The 18536-nt window shown below is 35.3% G+C and overlaps 1 protein-coding gene across 10 annotated transcripts in view; it reads left to right on the top strand.

Moving 5' to 3' along the window:
• HACE1 (HECT domain and ankyrin repeat containing E3 ubiquitin protein ligase 1) overlaps positions 1-18536 on the top strand; it is a 120970-nt gene that overhangs the window by 12767 nt on the left and 89667 nt on the right. For 7 of the 10 annotated variants that reach the window (XM_042939452.1, XM_042939451.1, XM_042939450.1 and 4 more), the window contains 2 exons: positions 4485-4560; positions 12284-12415. In XM_042939452.1, the coding sequence (XP_042795386.1) occupies positions 4485-4560; positions 12284-12415 (208 nt within the window). Of the gene's footprint in view, positions 1-4484; positions 4561-12283; positions 12416-18536 lie in introns of those variants that run through there. The other 3 variants (XM_042939458.1, XM_042939457.1, XM_042939459.1) reach the window with 2 other exon arrangements.

Raw genomic sequence — 18536 nt, 5'->3', positions numbered from 1 at the left:
GCTCCGTAAATGTTTGCTGAGTGACTTGAATGCATGTTACTTCCTGTAGCTGCTGCTGTTTTCAAAAATAACTTTTTATTACAATTTCTTCAAGTTCAGATTTGTCTAGACTGAAGCAGAAGTCTTTGCCTTTTGCTCATACATCTGTTTTTGGGGTTTCGTTTTTTGTTTTGTTCCCTCAGTTATCGTCAGATGAGTAGTATAATTCTCTTGGCCTGCTTTAGCAGTCCTCTCTGTAGCCAGTGGTGCTGGGTACATTAGTACTGAATTGCCCTCCTTTCTAGTAGAAGACCCATTAAGCTACCACAGACCACTTGGATGATTGGTCTTTGTGTCATTTGGGTTACCATAAGCTTCCTATAATTATTGCAATATTGGGGCTGGAAAATAGTTGCTTCCTGTACAGGAGGATCCAGGGTTGCTCATGATTATATGAGATTATTAAAAGAGAAGACTTCAAAATTGTTGGGAATTCTTAGGTTGCATGTTGCTCAGATTTGAAATATGATTTTTTTTCTTTATTCTTTTGGGCTAGGTTGTGAGCTCATAAAGGGCAGAGCCTGTGTGTTAATTAATATTTTAGCTCTAATTCTTGGCAAAATTGGTGCTCATTTAGTGTGTTGTTTTGACTTACTGAGATTCTGGAAAGTAGCAATAATGATTGTTAAGTGAGAAAATGTAATTTCTCTCATATTACTCTTTTGCAATTCATTTTTGAGGGGGAGCATTATGGATTGCTGTTTTTCTTCATCAACCCCCCCCCTCCCCCAACACCTCCTTGGGACTGTTTCCCTGGCTCATTCCCATGGAAGTGTTTATTTTGTCAATAGGCCAGTGGTCCAAGACAGCTTGAAGATGTTTTAGAAATCCAGCAATATGGGTATAGACAGTCAGACACGCAGACACACACACACACACACATTTTAAACAATGTATTCATAAAAACATTTTTTTAATGTTTATTTATTTTTGAGAGAGAGACACAGAGTGTGAGCGGGGGAGGGACAGAGAGAGAGAGGGAGATACAGAATCCAAAACAGGCTCCAGGCTCTAAGCTCTCAGCACAGAGCCCGATGCGGGGATTGAACTTGGGAACCATGAGATCATGACCTGAGCCAAAGTCGGACGCTTCACTGACTGAGCCACCCAGGCGCACCAACAATGTATTCATTTTAATAAGACTATCTGGTCTGTTGTCTTAGGATTATGGAGGATTTATTTCCTAAGAGTTTCATAACAATGTGTTAGGTAAAGGAACTTTGTAAATGTTTGAACTTATAAGTTTACTCAGAACTTTCTTTTCTTTGATTATAATGCTGATTTTAAATGACATTTAACTTCATTTCAGATACAGAAACCAAAGCAAGAAAAGTAATTTGTTCTCTGTTAAAAAATATTTATTCAGTTAATAAAAAGCTTAGCTGTTAACTTATAAATAAGATTGAATAATTAATTAATCAAGTTTTATTGAGGTTCATTGAGAGCACCTACCTGTGCTTTTTATTGAGTTTATTTAAGAAATATACAGTCTAAGTCATGAAGAAATTTATGATCTAATTGAGTAAATAATAACATATACACATACATACTCTATATATTATATACTTTGTATACAGCATTATATATGTAGTATACTCATGTTAATACTATGCATATATTATATTACATATGACGTATAGTACATAATATGCTATTATGTGTACACTGTTACATATTTTTTATATGTATAATTGTTCATTTAACCAGATCATAAACTTCTTCATTCTATGGATTATATCTTATTTCCTTAATTTAGTGCTGAGCATTGTCAAGCATATATATATGTGTGTGTGTGTGTGTGTGTGTGTGTGTGTGTGTGTGTACGTGTGGGTATAAAATGTGTATTATAAATATATTGTGTGTGCATCACTTTTGGTTTCTAAAGCATGAATTTTCATTCTTTAGTGAAGTGGAAATGGAGATTGAATAGTCACTGGGAATGGATCAGGCTAAGAGTAAACATTGTGAGCAAAATGAAATCGATAGGCAGTTCGTAAGAGGACAGAAGACTTAAACAGATATTTCTACATAGAAGATCTACAAATGGCTAATAAGAACATTAAAAGATGCTCAATATCACTAATTATTAGGGAAATGCAAATCAGAACTACAGTGAGATGCCAACTCAAACTCATTAGTATGGCTATCAAAAAAAAAAAAAGCAGAAAATAACAAGTGTGAACAAGGATGTGGAGAAAAGGAACCCTTATGCATTGTTGGTTGGATTGTAAAATGGTACAAATGTAGGGGCACCTGTGTGGCTCGGTCAGTTAAGCGTCTGACTCTTGGTATCAGCTCAGGTCATGATCTCATGGTTCATGAGTTTAAGCCCTGCATCAGGCTCTGCACTGACAGTGCAGAACCTGCTTGGGATTCTTTTTTCTCCCTCTCTCTCTGCTCCTCCCTGCTTGCTCTTTGTCTCTCAAAATAAATAAGTAAACTTCAAAAAAATGAAAAAAAAATGAAAAAAAAAAAAAAGAACTTTGGAGCACCTGGGTGGCTCAGTTGAGCATCCGACTCTTGGTTTTGGCTCAGGTCATGATCTCATGGTTTGTGAGATTGAGCCCCACAGTGCTGACAATGCAGAGCCTCCTTGGGATTCTCTCTGTGCTGTCTCTCTGCCCCTTCTCTCTCTTTCTCTCTCTCAAAATAAATAAACATTAAAAAAAAATGGTATAGATGGCCTGAAAACAATTTGGCGGGTGGTCAAAAAAAAAAAAAAAAAATTACCATGTGATCCAAAAATCCCACTTCTCAGTATATATCCAATAAAATTCAAAGGAGGGTCTTGAAGAAGTATTTGTACACCCATGTTCATAGCAGCATTAGCTAAAATGAAAGCAATTGAAGTATCCATTGATGGATGAATAGATGAGCAAAATGTGGCAGATATGTACAATGGAATATCATTCAGCCTTAAGGAAGGAAATTCTGACTTATGCTACAACATGGATGAACCTTCAGGGCATTATGCTAAGTGAAATAAGCCAATCACAAAAGGACAAACACTGTCTGATTCCAGTTTTATGAGGTACTTAGATAAATTGTAGAGACATAAAGTAGAATAGTGGTTGCCAGAGGCTAGGGGGAGAGGAAATGGAAAGTTACTGTTTAATGGGTATAGAGTTTCAGTTTTGCAAGATGAAAAAAGTTCTGTGCTTGAATGGTGGTGATGGTTGCACAGTAATATGAATGTACTTCATACCCTTGAACTGTAACTTAAAAATGGTTAAGATGACAAATTTTAGGTTCTGTGTATTTTTCCACAGTAAAAATAACAAAAAAAAAAGAAATGAAATAGGTAGGGGGATGCATAGATATGCACTTCATTAATTTTATAGTTACATTCTTATAACTCATCTAAGTATTAACTTTTAAATATCTTATAATCAGGAATGTAGGATACTAGAACATTGACTTCCATTGTCTTATATTTATTTAATTTTTTTAAAACTTTATTTTTGAGAAAGAGAGAGTGAGAGAGAGAGAGTGGGGGAGGGGCAGAGAGAGTGGGAGACACAGAGTCTGAAGCAGGCTCCAGGGTCTGAGCCATCAGCATAGAGCCGGACGTGGGGCTCGAACTCATGAACTGCAAGATCATGACCTGAGCCAAAGTCCCAACGCTCAACTGACTGAGGCACCCAGGCGCCCCGTCTTATGTTTCTTTAAAAAAATTTTTTTTAATGTTTATTTTTGAGAGAGAGCAAGACAGGGAGAGACAGAGCATGAGTGAGGGAGGGGCAGAGAGAGAAGGAGACACAGAATCTGAAACAGGCTCCAGGCTCTGAGCTGTCAGCACAGAGCCTGATGCAGGGCTCGAACTTGGGAATGGTGAGATCATGACCTAGGCTGAAGTCAGGCGCTTAATCAGCTGAGGCACCCAGGTGCCCCACCCCCCATTGTCTTATATTTCTGAGGAAGGTTACTATTCCAAATGTTCAGTCAACAGTAGAAATTTCTTAGCATTAAAAAAAAATATATTGATTTACTTTAACATTTATTTATTATTGAGAGATAGACACAGAGCATGACTAGGGGATGGGTAGAGAGAGGGGGAGACACAGAATCTGAAGTAGGCTCCAGGCTCTGAGCTGTCAGCACAGAGCCTGACGCGGGCTCGAACTTAGAAACTGCGAGATCATGACCTGAGCCGAAGTTGGTCGCTTAACCAACTGAGCCACCCAGGTGTCCCGTTTTCCTTAGCATTTTGAATGATAAATTTGTCTTAATGACACGAAAACCTCATTGTACCTTTTCTTTATCCTGTTATCTTGAATTATAGAAACAATTTTCCATTTTATTTCATATGTTATAGTGTTTATTTAAAAAGATACAGATTAATATTTGCCACCAACTAATGTTGAGTGTAGTCAGTATTTCAATAAAATAATAGTCATTTGCTTATTTTTCTTGTACCAGTTATCTGTGTCTTTTTTTCTTTTCAGGCAGAAGAAATGCATGAGTAAATTATTAGAATACAGTGCTGATGTCAACATTTGTAATAATGAAGGCCTTACAGCAGTAAGTGCTAAGAATTTTATCTGAGAATTTTAAAATACTTTTAGAAAATGATATTGAAGGTGATAGTAATGCAAAGTGCAGTACAAGTGTTTCTGCAAGTTACTTCTTGGTGTTCATGAAGAAGATACAGAATGATTTGAGACCTGATTCTCTGCTGTATTAAGAGAAGTTAAGTTTCACTTTGTTTCTCCTATCTCCTTTTTGTTTGTGACCTTTCACTTATTTTGAAGGCTTATTCTTCTAGCTTTTGTCACCGACCTACAGGACACTTCTTAGGGGCATCTCTGCTCCTTCTTCATAGGAGAGCTGTTTTATTAGGTCCTTTAAAATATTTTAATATGTACATGGTAGGAAAATTGGATGGCTAGGCAGAAAAGAAAAAAAAAAAGACAATGAATGGAATGATCACTCACTGTATCCTGTGCACTCAGAGATAATCACTGTTAATATTTTGGCCTATATCCTTTTAGACTTGTTTATATCTTACCTATGCTAGAATTTTTATCCATTTTGCTATGTCACATAAGTTAATATGTTTTTGATCCATATAGATGTTATAGGGAGGTGGTGTGGGATATTACTGAAAAGATTGTTGAAATCCAAAAATTTTTAAAAATTTATTTATTTTTATTTTTATTTTAGTGTAGTTAATATGCAGTGTTTTATTAGTTGAAGGTATATAATGTAGTGATTCAGTAGTTCTGTACATGAAATAAAAAATTTTAATCATTTTCATTAATGGAACATTATTCATTTTAGAAATTGAGATAAAATAGAATTATGTGATTATTGAAAAATTGTTTTGAACTTGTGACAGATGTTAAATTTTATATATCAAATTTTACCTTCCTATATATGAGGTGATGGTATTAATTAAGTTGATGGTCAGAATCCTTTGTATTCAGTTTTTATTTTTAATTTCAATACAGTCAACATACAGCATTATATTAATAATATAATATATTATTATATTATATATATGCACATATATATGCACATATATTATTATGTATTATATATGCACATATATTATTATGTATTATATATGCACATATATATATGCACATATATTATGCACATATATATGCACATATATTATATATATGTGCATATATATGCATATATATATATTATATATATATGCACAGTATAGTGATTCAACAATTTTATATGTTACTCAGTGCTTACCATGATAAGTGTGTGTTTTAATCCCCACCCCCTATTTCATCCATTGCTCCCTCCACCTCCCCTCTGGTAACCATCAATTTATTCTCTATAGTTAAGAGTCTGTTTCTTGGTTTGAAAAAAAAAAAAATTTTTTTTAATGATTTTGGTAGTGTTTTGTAGATTCTAAATCTTTTAATTTGTGGATAAAGAAGAATATTGAGTATTTACATACCATGCCAGTTTTTAAGACCTTTCTGATTAAAAATATTTTTGAAGGTAGGGGGTACTGGGGCATAACAAACAGCTTGCCTAAGATTTACTTTATTCTGTGAATGACTTACTAAAGGTAAAGAATAAGCTCAATCATGATTATTATGTGGAACCCACAATTCCTGTGATAATTCAGATTTTGTTATATATTAACAACATAATGCCGTCTATAAAGAAAAACTGTAGTCTGAATATCTACAAGATGCTTAGTGATACGGTAGCTACCATTTGGGTATTATAAAACTATGGCAATGACGTAGACCTGTCCTTAGGACACTATCTAATATAGGCAAGTTAAGATGTTCAGTGTTAACATAATTTGTTTAGTCACATAAATTTTTATCTGCTAATTTCCCACTCCTGAACTTTAAGGAAGGTAGAGTAGAAAAGTTTTAAAAATCAAATTTTTACTTAAAAAATTATTAGTGCATATATTAAAAAAAATTTTTTTTAATGTTTATTTTTGAGAGAGAGAGAGAGAAACAGAACGTGAACATGAAAGAGGCAGAGAGAGGGAGACACAGAGTCTGAAGCAGGCTCCAGCCTCTGAGCTGTCAGCACAAAGCCCAACACGGGGCTCAAACCCACGAACTGGGAGATCATGACCTGAGCCAAAGTCGGATGCTCAACCAACTGACCCACCCAGGTGCCCTTGTGCATATATTTAAAGAGTCAAAAGATTCTACAAAGCTTGTGGTAGAGGAATAGTCTCTGCACTCTTTCTGACTGGAACCAACCTTAATATTCTCTCCTGTCGCCCTGAATAGTATATATAGTGTGCCTCCTCCTCTTGGAAACTATTCTGGCCATGAACCATGATTCTACCTAGGCCCAGACCACCATGATGGAATTAATTCAACAGCTGGGCCACTTGACTCCATCAGTTGAAGGAAGCTGGGCTGGTGAAAATGTGTTGCTGCAGAACTGAGTAGTTGCCAGCAAATACATGGGACAGTAAAGCCAGGGCTCCTGAGTTGGAAGAAACCTTGTATGAGGAGCCAAGAGCCCCAAGACTTTTCTTACAAAAGGAGGGAACTGTTGACTGTATGCTTTCTAGGCTGGTTACCCTCACAAAAGACTTATCATATTTCTTCATTCATTTGCTCTTTCAACAGGAGTTTCTTGAATACCTACTGTGTGCTGGCACTTTGATATTGTGGGATAGAGCCATGAATATGACTGACTGGTCCTTGTTGTCCCCAAACTTCTAGGAAGACAGGAAAGTTAACAGGCAGTGGTAACACAGTGTAATGAATGTCAACATAGAAAAGGGAGATGCTATGGAAGTCCTAGCAGGGGCCCCATCATCACTTGGGACATTGGAAGAGGTATCCCAGGGACATACCACATGAGCTAAGTCCAGAAGGACCAACAGAAGTTAGACTGGTGAATGTCGCGGTTGTGGGGTTGGGAGAGGGGGTGGGGAAGAGAGTTTTGACTCAATAGAATAGACTGATGAAGGCTTAGAGATGAAAGCACGCTACATTAGAGTGGTGAGCTTAACTGGTTTTCAGGTACCCCTGGGGGTTCATGGAAACTTCCCAAAGGTCTTTGGCATGGATAGTTACAGGGATCACTTTCCAGACCTTTAGCTACCGTATGTACTTTTTTCTCAAGATTATGTGCTCAAGAAACATCCTGCAGTAGGTATCCTGCCCTTCCCACCTTCACCTTCAAAATCACTCTTCCACCACTTTTTGAATGAAGTACATTTTGTGCTCAGCCATCCTGAATATTGCCAAGGCACATTGTTAAGGGTGGCCTGGGATAGTGTCAAACAAAAGAGCAATTCAAAGTATTAGTGTGTGCAAAGACTCTTGTCACTCAGTACCCACCATAAAATCATGGCAGGATTTTGTAGACTTTTCCCTGCCTTACACATATTGCTGTTAGGGGTGAGGTAATTAAACTGAGTTGGTTTGTTCCAAACTCAGAAAAAATTATAAAAGTGAGGCAATAGGAGTGATGGAGTATTTGTTTGATTATGTTGCCTATAACATCCCCCAACCATCGTCTGACAATTCACTGCCTCTAACAGAGGTCTATGAGAGCAAAGCAAAGAACATTAGTAAAAAATACTGAAGGCAATGTTGACTTATGTCACTCAGGTGACAAAATCAGGGTGAGACCTATATCTTACCTGTCTATCTCAGGAAAAGGAGGAAATGGGTAGTGACTGCTAATGGGTACTGGGTGTCTTTTTGGGGAAATGAAAATGTTCTAAAATTGACTTTGGTGATGATGATTGCACAACTCTGTGAATACACTAAAAACCACTAAGGTGTATACTTTAGTATACACTGAAGTGTATACTTTACACTTTGTGTATTGTATGGATTGTATGGCATGTGAATTGTATGGCATTATACTTCGAATAAATATACATCTATATTGTGACACCCCTCCAAAAAAGGAAACATTCTCTTGACTCTCCTCCCCAACCTTTATAAACTGTTAACTCTGTAGTTAGCTCTTAACTATTTCAATGGATATAAAAATTTAGTTTCCTCAAATCTAAATAATGTACTATTGTTGCTACTTCTTGATTTTTCAGTTTTAGGCATTACCAATTGACTTTATGGAGCATAAGGTTATTTGCTCTCTTTTCCAATCCTGCCTCCTTTTATCCCATCATGTATAAGCACTTTTCTGTCACACCTTTCCAATATAGTTGTTGTAATTTTAGTTAGATCATTTTTTAGTATTTTAATATTTAAATTATATTTATACTGTTTATAGTAGTACCAAATAGTTTGTTATAGTTACTTCTCTTTATTACATAGCATTTTGTTTTTCATGTAGTCAAGAATTGCATTAAAGAAAAATCAAGATAATTGTAGATTCTTAAGTACCTATAAGAAGTAATACAGAGAAATCCCCTTACCTATTGCCCAGTTTCCCTCACTGGTAACATTTTACAAAATTATAGTATAATATCATGACCAAGATATTTATATTGACATCATCTTTCTTGTTCAGATTTCCCTAGTTTTACTTGTTTATCTGTACCCAGTTTTACTTGTGTGTGTATATTTATAGCACTATACAGTTTTATTACCTGTGTAGGTCTATGTGTCCACTACCACAGTCGATATTCTGAACATTTCCACCTCCACAAAGATGTTTCGTTTTGCTTTTCTTTCATAACCATACTTTTCCTCCCCTTCACTCCATGCCTAACCCTCGGCAATCACTAATCTGTACTCCATCATTTTAAGAATGTTATATAAATGGAATTATATTGCATGGAACCTTTAGGCTTTTATATGTTCATCATATTCCATGGAGATTGATCTAAGTTGTTGTATGTGTCAATAGTTTGTTCCTTTATATTGTTGACTGGTATTCCTTGGTGTAGATGTACTACTGGTTGTATAACCATTGAAGGACACCTGGGTCATATCCTGTTCGGAGCTATCTCGAATAAAGCTGCTATAAACAGCTATAGTGTACTAGTGAACCTGTATTAGTGTACAGGTTTTTGTGTGAACATAAAAGTTTTCACTTCTCTGGAATAAAGGCCCAAGAATGCAGTTGCTAGGTTATATGGTAGTTTCATGTTTAGTTTTAAAATGCACTGCCTAACTTTTGCAGAGTGCCTGCATCATTTTATACCTCCAGCAGCAATGTATGAGTGATCTAGTTTTTCAGCATCTTCACCAGCATTTGATGTTATTACTGTTTTTTTATTTCATCTGTTATGATGTGTGCAGTTGCTATCTCATTGTGGTTTTAATTTGCATTTGCCTAATTGACATCTTTTCATGTCCTTTTTTGCTATCTGTATGTCTTTCCTTCTTTTTCTTTCTTAAAGTTTTTATTTAAATTTCAATTAGTTAACTTACAGTGTTCTATTAGTTTCAGATGTACACTATAGTGATTCAGCACTTCCATAAAATACCCAGTGCTCATTACAGGTGCCCTCCTTAATCCCCATTGCCTTTTTAACCCATCCTCCCCACCCACCTCCCCTCTGATAGCTATCAGTTTGTTCTTTATACTTAAGAGTCTGTTTCTTGGTTCTGTTTTTTCCCTTTGCTTGTTTTGTTTCTTAAATCCACATAGGAGTGAAATCATGCTAATTGTCTTCCTCTGACTTATTTTGCTTAGCATAATATTCTTTAGCTCCATCCACATTGTTGCAAATGGCAAGATTTTATTCTTTTTTATTGCTCAGTAATATTCCACTGTAGACACACACACACACACACACACACACACACACACACACACACACCCCCCACATGTTTATCCATTCATCAGTTGATGGACACTTGGGCTGTTTCCATAATTTGGCTATTATAGATAATGCTGCTATAAACATCAGGGTGCATGTATCCCTTTGAATTGGTATTTTTGTATTTTTTGGGTAATTTTGCTATCTATATCTTTTGACATGTCAACCTATATCTTTCGACATCTTTTTTTAGTGTTTTATTTGTTTTTGAGAGAGAGAGACAGAGAGAGAGTGTGATTGGGAATGAGAGAGAGGGAGACACAGAATCTGAAGCAGGCTCTAGGCCCTGAGCTGTCAGCACAGAGCCCGATGCGGGGCTCGAACCCACGAACTGTGAGGTCATGACCTGAGCAGAAGTCAGACGCTTAACTGACTGAACCACCCAGGCGCCCCAATTGCATTGTCCTTTTTAAAAAAACAGTACCCTGTTCTTGTTTAAAGGGTGCAGTCAATATTTCTCTCTCTGAGAGTATTAAATATAACTTTTTCTTTTGAAGTTTTTCCTTCAATATCCATGGTTCCTTTTTTTCCTCTTGCTATTTATTTATTTACTTATTTAGTATTTTGTCTTTCAGACTAGATGCATTTGTCAAATGTTTGGTGGAATTGGGAAAAGCTCTTTGAAAGCTCTGTTTGAATTAAGGAGGTTTATTCACTGTGGACTTCAGTGTAGGGTGATATGCTTGGGCATTTGCCTTTAGGATTCTTTCTGCTGTCAATTTCTTTAGGCATTTACTCTCAAGTTGGTCAGATTCCTCAGAGAAAGCTCTAACAGTTTCCAGGAGGAAACTGGATACTTGGTAGAGGAAAATGCTTTGGGATTTCAGTATTCAGTGTGTGTAAACTTGCACTTCATCTCCCATTTTCAGTATGATATTCTTGCTTCATTGTGCCTGGTGTCTCTCTTATATAGAGACTGTTTTCATGCCTCTTGTGTTCTCTCAGATGGGGAGGGGCAGTTATTGGCCTTGAAGAGTTCAGGAGGGATGGTAATTTAAGGGTCTAAATCTTATTTAGGTCTGCTAATACACCCCTATTTCAAGAGATGCAAAGTGCTTACTACTGATTTTGAGCCTTTTGGGATTTCAGTGATCTGAATCACCTTCTTGGCTTTCTCTACTGCTGGTTTAGGATTCAGCTTTTTGTTCTGATAACTCTGATAAAAGCTTTTAGCTTCCAAAACTTGTTGCTATTTAGTCTCTTTTTTATCTTAAGATAACAATACTCTTTATTGTCATTTCAATGGAGTTTGGGGAAGAAATAGAAGTTGATGCATGTGTTCAAGCTGCCATCTTAAAACAAGTTTCATGATACATTTTTTTAATGGAAAAAAGTCAATTGAAAAATGCATGGATTGGGGCGTCTGGGTGGTTTAGTTGGTTGGGCATCCGACTTTGGCTTAGGTCATGATCTCATGGTTTGTGAGTTCCAGCCCCACATCGGGCTCACTGTTGTCAGCATGGGGCCCACTTGGGAACCGCTGTCTCCCCCCCACCACCAAATAAATAAAACATTAAAAAAATGCATGGATGGCGTAGTCCAAAGTTTTAATATTGATTATCTTTGAGTGGTACATTTATAGGTGTTTTATCTTCCGTATATATTATTATTTATGTATGTTACATGCATTACTTGTAAAAGACATGAGGTAAAGAATATGGTGCCTACTGTGTTAATTACTTTTTTACTCATGTTTGCTTCTGGGGAAGGAAAAGTATCCAGTACCTTTTCTTTAGAGACAAGCTATACATAGAGTCCAGGATCATCTAGGAAGCAGAGTATTTGATGATCCTAAGTCTAGGACCCTTAACTATTTTGATCTATGGAATGCTTGATTTTGAAGTACATAAAGTACATGGTGTGTAACCTACATCTGGATGCATAGTTTTTCCCCATATAAAAATATAGGAAAATGTAGGGGCTTTCATTTTAATTTAATCTTTAGTGTGTGTATCATGCTCACATTTGAAATGTAATAGCATTATTTATCTGCTGGTTTTATATGAAACACTCCTTGCACAAATGTTAAGTAACTCCATGGCTGCACAGATACACTGGCTGGCTGTGAATGGGCGGACAGAACTACTCCATGACCTTGTACAACACGTCAGTGACGTCGATGTTGAGGATGCGATGGGGCAGACAGCACTGCATGTGGCCTGCCAGAATGGTCACAAGACGGTAAATTCATCCCTGAGGACTTTAAATTGCATGTATTTATTTTTGAAAACTTTGAATTTATGAAAAGTTTTTCACTGTGCGTGATTGGGAACATGAAGCACCATAGCAAAATCTTATGCATTATATGGACTTATGATTAATATATTCTTTGTGTATAAAAGGAATAGAAAACAGTGCTTTTAAATCTGTTTAAAATATTTGGATTTCAAATTTATTTCTGCTTCATTTACACTAAAATTTTAAGTGCATGTTCGCATGTAACTTTAAGTAATAATGTTCTTATTCTCAGTCTTATTACATAACTTTTTCATATTTTATTTTTTACCATTAAGCCCCAGTTACTGGGATTAGATAGTAAGAAAGTGAACACTGACATTGCTTAAATAGTTCAGCTTGGATTATCATATTTTTCTGCTGTCTTGGAATATGTTGCAAGACAAAAGTGATGGTTTTCATTCTTTCTTAGAGTTCTAAAATCATGTATTTGTTTTATGTCAGTACTTTCCTGTTACTCCCATGTACAAACCCTTTAGCTTTATAAATTGCTAATAGTTGGGGTGCCTTGGTGGCTTAGTTGGTTGAGTGTGCAACTTTGGCTCAGGTCATGATCTTGCAGTTCATGAGTTTGAGCCCCACATTGGGCTTGCTGCTGTCAGCGCAGAGCCCACTTGGGATCCTCTGTCTCCCGCTTTGTGGTCCCTTCCCCACTTGCACTCTCTTTTTCTCTCTCTTGAAAATAAATAAATATTAAAAAAGTCTTTAAAAAAATAAAAAAAGATTTCTAATAGTTTTCTCTTTCATTAGGAGAACTGCTGCCTATGTAAAAATTGTTAGCTTAAGATTTTAATATTTGCTTTGCTATAATTTTCTATCCTGGTTACTTTTGAGTTTTTTTTTTTCATATTTAACATTATTGATAATACAGTATTACTTATTTACTTGTTAACTACAACAATAACAACAGCAAAAACCAGCCCAAAAAAAAAAAAAAAAATCACCAGTAACTGCAAAGATACAGAAATTAGTGTGTTTATTATTTTGTACATACTCTCTCTGAGTCTTTATGTTGGGAGAATTCCTACTAGAATCTGGATTTTCATCTCTGCAAATACTTTTCCTTAATTTGGGTTCAGGATGTAGGATCCTTCGTGTTTAGAGGCTTTATGTATGACTATAATTCACAGAATATTGCACTTCTTTAAGATAGGCCGAGTGTGACATTGCTATGTTTTATAAGAATTGGATAAAAGGAGGGATATAGGATTTTTGTTTTATTCACTGGAATTTCTTCTGAACACCAATTGTTCATTTTTATTTTATTTTTTTGGTCTTTCATCATCTGAAAACTGACCCAGTATTTCCTTCTCATTAGTTTTTACTTTCTGAGAGTCAATACTATTCACTTAAAAAGTATTCTGTGTGAAAAAAAAATGATCTGAAATGCTCTAATGTGGTGGAATGGTCCAGGTTTTTAAAGAACTGTTGTGTATTAGAGAAGGGGTCCTGCTGGCAGCTGTTATAGGACAGAAAAGCACCCACTTTAATACAAATATTCTCTGTTATAACAGATTGGAGTGTCATTTACTAAAATTATAAACCCTACGTGTTGCCCATAACTTTTGTATAAAACACTGGAATTCAGATCAGAAGAGATCTACAAAACCCAATTTTACTTGCCTTGAGCCAGTGAAGAAATAAGAATTACTAAGAAAACCTTATTTCAAAACATGTGTATTACAGGCTGCATTAAAAATTTAGAATTGCCTTCTGAAGTTATTGAAGAATAGTTAGTATAAGTATAATATACTCCATATGGTTTACAACCTAAAGCAGGTGTGGTGAAGGAAGGAAGAATTCCTCATAGTCAAATGCCTTTGAAGAATTATATTCTCAGAAGATTTATAGGGGGCCTGACTTCACTACAATGATGAGTTTCACAGAGTGAGATTTTGCAGATATAGAGGAGGAAGGGTACAAAAGCCATGTTGATTTGTGGTTGATTGTATTGGTGAGTGAGATTCCATTCTGTCATAGTTGGTCAATTATAATTATCTGCAAAGATCATGAACAGAGAAAGTATGTTTAGCACTGACTATTTTGTGAATCATTGTATGCATCTTGAATTCTTCAATTAGGGCAAGAAAGAATCTTGAAAAATTAGTCTATCTCTTAGCTTCCAGGCTGAAATAAACCTCTAAAAATCTTTGTTGGTAGTTGTGCTAATACTACCTGTGTCTCATAATTACTTACATATTTCTGGGACATGTTCAAATCTCAGTGGATGAGCATATGATATGATTATTACAGGGTAGGGATCATTGATTTTTTTTTTAACTCTTTGTATATTTTTCAATAAGTTGAACACTGAGTCTAAAATGCTTTGTCAGGTATCCTAGTGACTTATTTTAGCAGCAAGAAAAAAATGGCCTTTTTGTTGTCTCCAAGTAGCCAGTTCATGCATAAATTCATTAAAAGGTCTTCAAAACTTGGTTCCATGTAGACATATAACAGTGCATGTAGGTTTCAGGATTTATATTTAAACTTAAAAACTTACATATTGTTTATATATATTTTACAGAATAAAATAGAAAACTTTAAAGGGAGAAAGCTCCATTTAAAATTATTTTTAAAAGATATTAGCACTTTTCAAATTAAAGAGGCAGATATGCTAATCCTCTGAAATTTACTTTCTCACTCCATTTTAGGGTAAATCTCAGCAGTACATGGAAAGATCCTGATCAACTGGTTAAGAACTCTAAAGCTTTGTAGAATTTGTAATTGAATACTGCATTCTTGCTTTGATGACAAGAAATGCTGTTCAGATATGCATTATTTTTTTTAAAAGACAAAAGATTTGGAAGAAAGATTCATTTTTGTTATAACTAAGAAATTGAATAATCTTTGCCATGATTTCATATAGATGCATTGGTTTCGGTAGTGGTAAACCAAGATAAAGGTGTCAGCATCTTACTGAAAGAAAGTGGCTTGCATTCTGACCATTTTTTTGTTCTTGCAACAGAGTAGCACTATGATTTTAAACTACTTCTGTTCTGATTTAGAAATGATCAGGTGAAAGAAATGATCATAATAACTCCTTAGTATTTTAATTTTCTATAACTTTCCTTAGGTCAGCTGTTATTAGTTGTATGGTTTGTCTTGGGCTATTGATTTTATTTTATTTTTTATTTTTTATTTTTTTTTAAAGATGGCAGCTAGCAGAGGTCAGCTCTCTCACCTCTACAGTTCTTCCATCATTGCCTTTTATTTTTTTTTTAACGTTTATTTATTTTTGAGACAGAGAGAGAGCATGAACGGGTGAGGGTCAGAGAGAGGGAGACACAGAATCTGAAACAGGCTCCAGGCTCTGAGCTGTCAGCACAGAGCCTGACGCAGGGCTCGAACTCTTGGACTGTGAGATCACGACCTGAGCTGAAGTCGGATGCTTAACCCACTGAGCCACCCAGGCGCCCCGGGATATTGATTTTAAAAATCACTTCAGAGTTTGGTTATTCAGCTGGCCTAGTATATAGTCTTTGGCAACTTTTTCTTCCCTTGCCCTTATCTACCTCCTAAGGTATATTCTGTTTACCGATTATGTAATTAGTAAATTGTTGTCAACACTTTGGAAGACACTTAAGAGCGATAATAGAATTGGTATTGTTATTACATTTATTGTTTATTTTTACTATCATTATTAATATGGATGATGTGATTCTGCAAGGAAAGGTAGAAAACATTCTCTGAACCCTTAATTCATTTACTCTTGTATGGTAAGCTAGGACCAGTGTGTTTGATTTTTAATCTCAGTTTTAGAAAGTATAATAAAACATAATATTATTCTACATAGATATAATTGACACCAATTTTTTTTGGCCATAAATGGAACTTACTTTTTGATACTTTTTCTCTTCGTCATTAGTTTTTTAAGATGTATTAATGTGTTAAATTGCCACAAAAGGTTGATTACTGGTTTCCTAGAATAACTTGGATTTAGAAGCCCTAGGAAATTGTCAAATGGTTTAATCTCAATTTATATAAATTAGAGTATACAGCAGGATTAGTTTATGGACTAATTTCACTTCACTTAAATTTTTATTTTTAACTTTATACTCCTAAATTTATATAGCTAAATATGAAGCTTGACAATATAAAATGATAGTTGAACCCTGCTTAGAGTAGATTTAAGCCCTTGAAACTTAAAAACATTGTTTGACACTGACATTATAGACTATCTTTGATAGAACTGACTGCCTGTTTTACTGAAATTGTAAGCTTGTTAAGGAACAATGTTTGCCTACTTTCAGTCCGCTCTGTTGATACCTTTCAGTCAGCTTCCAAGCTTTTCATCTAGAGAATTACAGGACAGCCATGCAAACTTAATTGAAAGCTTTTACAAAAACATTCGTTGGGTTCAGCCTTGAGGCACAAAGGTAGGTAGATTAACATTTTGGATTGTATTTTTAGGTTCAGAGTAATTTTATTTATTCTAATGTTAGAATTCTCCTTTAATCACCTCTGGGAAATGTGAGCAAATAATAGAAAGTTCTGTTACTGTGATTTTCAAACACAACTGGAAAATAATGAGTTTTACTAGATGTTTACTAGATGTTTTCATACGACTTCAAAGTTTTGATAGGTTTAGGTGGACAGTTTTCTATAGAAAACCTATATAAACCAGCCATTGATTAGTGAGTTGGCCATTTTTTCTTGGTGCATAAGTTATTTGTACATTGCTGTCAAGTCATGTCATCAGAATTATTTTTAATAAAAGATAAAGATGCTTTTTTGTTGTTATTTGGTCTTCTTTTAGGTAGTAATAATACCATAACTCAGATTTTTACTTGTAGTTTTAATATTGAATATCTGTTTCTTTTTACTTTGATCAGTGTTGTTTAGAGAGTTGACATTGATAAAGTAGAGCTGCCTTGGATTTCTTGCTTTGTAATTTATCAGTGTATTGGGCACAGGTGGTCTTGGTTAGTCACTGCCTTCAATTAAATGACTTTTGAGATTGACCCAAACATTAGCTTTTGCACATTAGTTTTCCACTTAGAATATTGTTGTATCACTTGAAAGGTCATGAAGTCTGTTGAAGATGTGTTGTTTCTTTTCAAGAATTTCTTTAAGCCATATGAAAATCCCTTTTCAGTGCTTTTTTTTTTTCAACATTCCTTCCCAGCACTTTCTTACACTGTAAGGAGGAAGGACCCCCCATTGTAGATTATCTAGGAATAGGAGAATTGTTTTGTTTTGTTTTGCTGGGGGGGGGTGGTGTTGGACAGGGAATTTGAAGTTTTGATTATTATTTTTATTATTTTTTAATGTTCTTTTATTTTTGAGAGCAAGTGAGGGAGGGGCAGAGTAAGAGGGAGACAGAGGATCCAAAGTGGGCTCTGCCCTGACAGCAGAGAGTCTGATACAGGGCTCAGACTCACAAGCTGTGAAATCATGACCCGAGCTACAGTTAGACACAACCAACGAGCCACCCAGGAGCTCCTGAAGTTTTGATTATTTTAAAAGCATATTTTGATGATCTGTGTTAGGCAAATAAAATGATTTCAGTTCAGTGTCATTCTTAAAATTATGTATTATGTTAAATTGGAAAATGTAGACAACCAGTTATCATTCAAGATATTTATGTTGGTATGCTTTTATATGTCTACATTTATACTGTAAGCTGCTGAGCTTAATTTTTTTCAAGTAAATGAGAAGTCACAAAATTTTGAAAACAGAAGAACTTAGGACTATTGTAAACCACAGGTCTTTTTTGAACTTCATAGTTTATAGTCACAATACAATAGACACAATGCAGTTTTTACAGAAGTATTTGTATATAGGGGTACAGGTGTGAGGAATTTGCTAAAGCACATTGACTCCAAATCTCTCGTAGAGAATCTTGTTAATTTTTCTGCATATCACTAGTTACTGTCTAGCACAGTACATATTTTATTTGTTTTGTGTCTTGGTCTTCCTTTTCTGCTAGAACATAAACTTCATGAGGGCAGAGATTTTTGTTCATTGCTATAACTCCAGCATCTAGAGTCGTCTCTAGTACATAATAGACATTGGATTTTTTTTTTAAAGATGGAATGGACAAGACAAACACAGTACTATTTCAGCC

This window comes from Panthera leo, chromosome B2, assembly GCF_018350215.1.
Source record: "Panthera leo isolate Ple1 chromosome B2, P.leo_Ple1_pat1.1, whole genome shotgun sequence".
NCBI classification, from domain to species: Eukaryota; Metazoa; Chordata; class Mammalia; order Carnivora; family Felidae; genus Panthera; species Panthera leo.
This window is presented reverse-complemented; position numbering and strand designations above follow the sequence as displayed.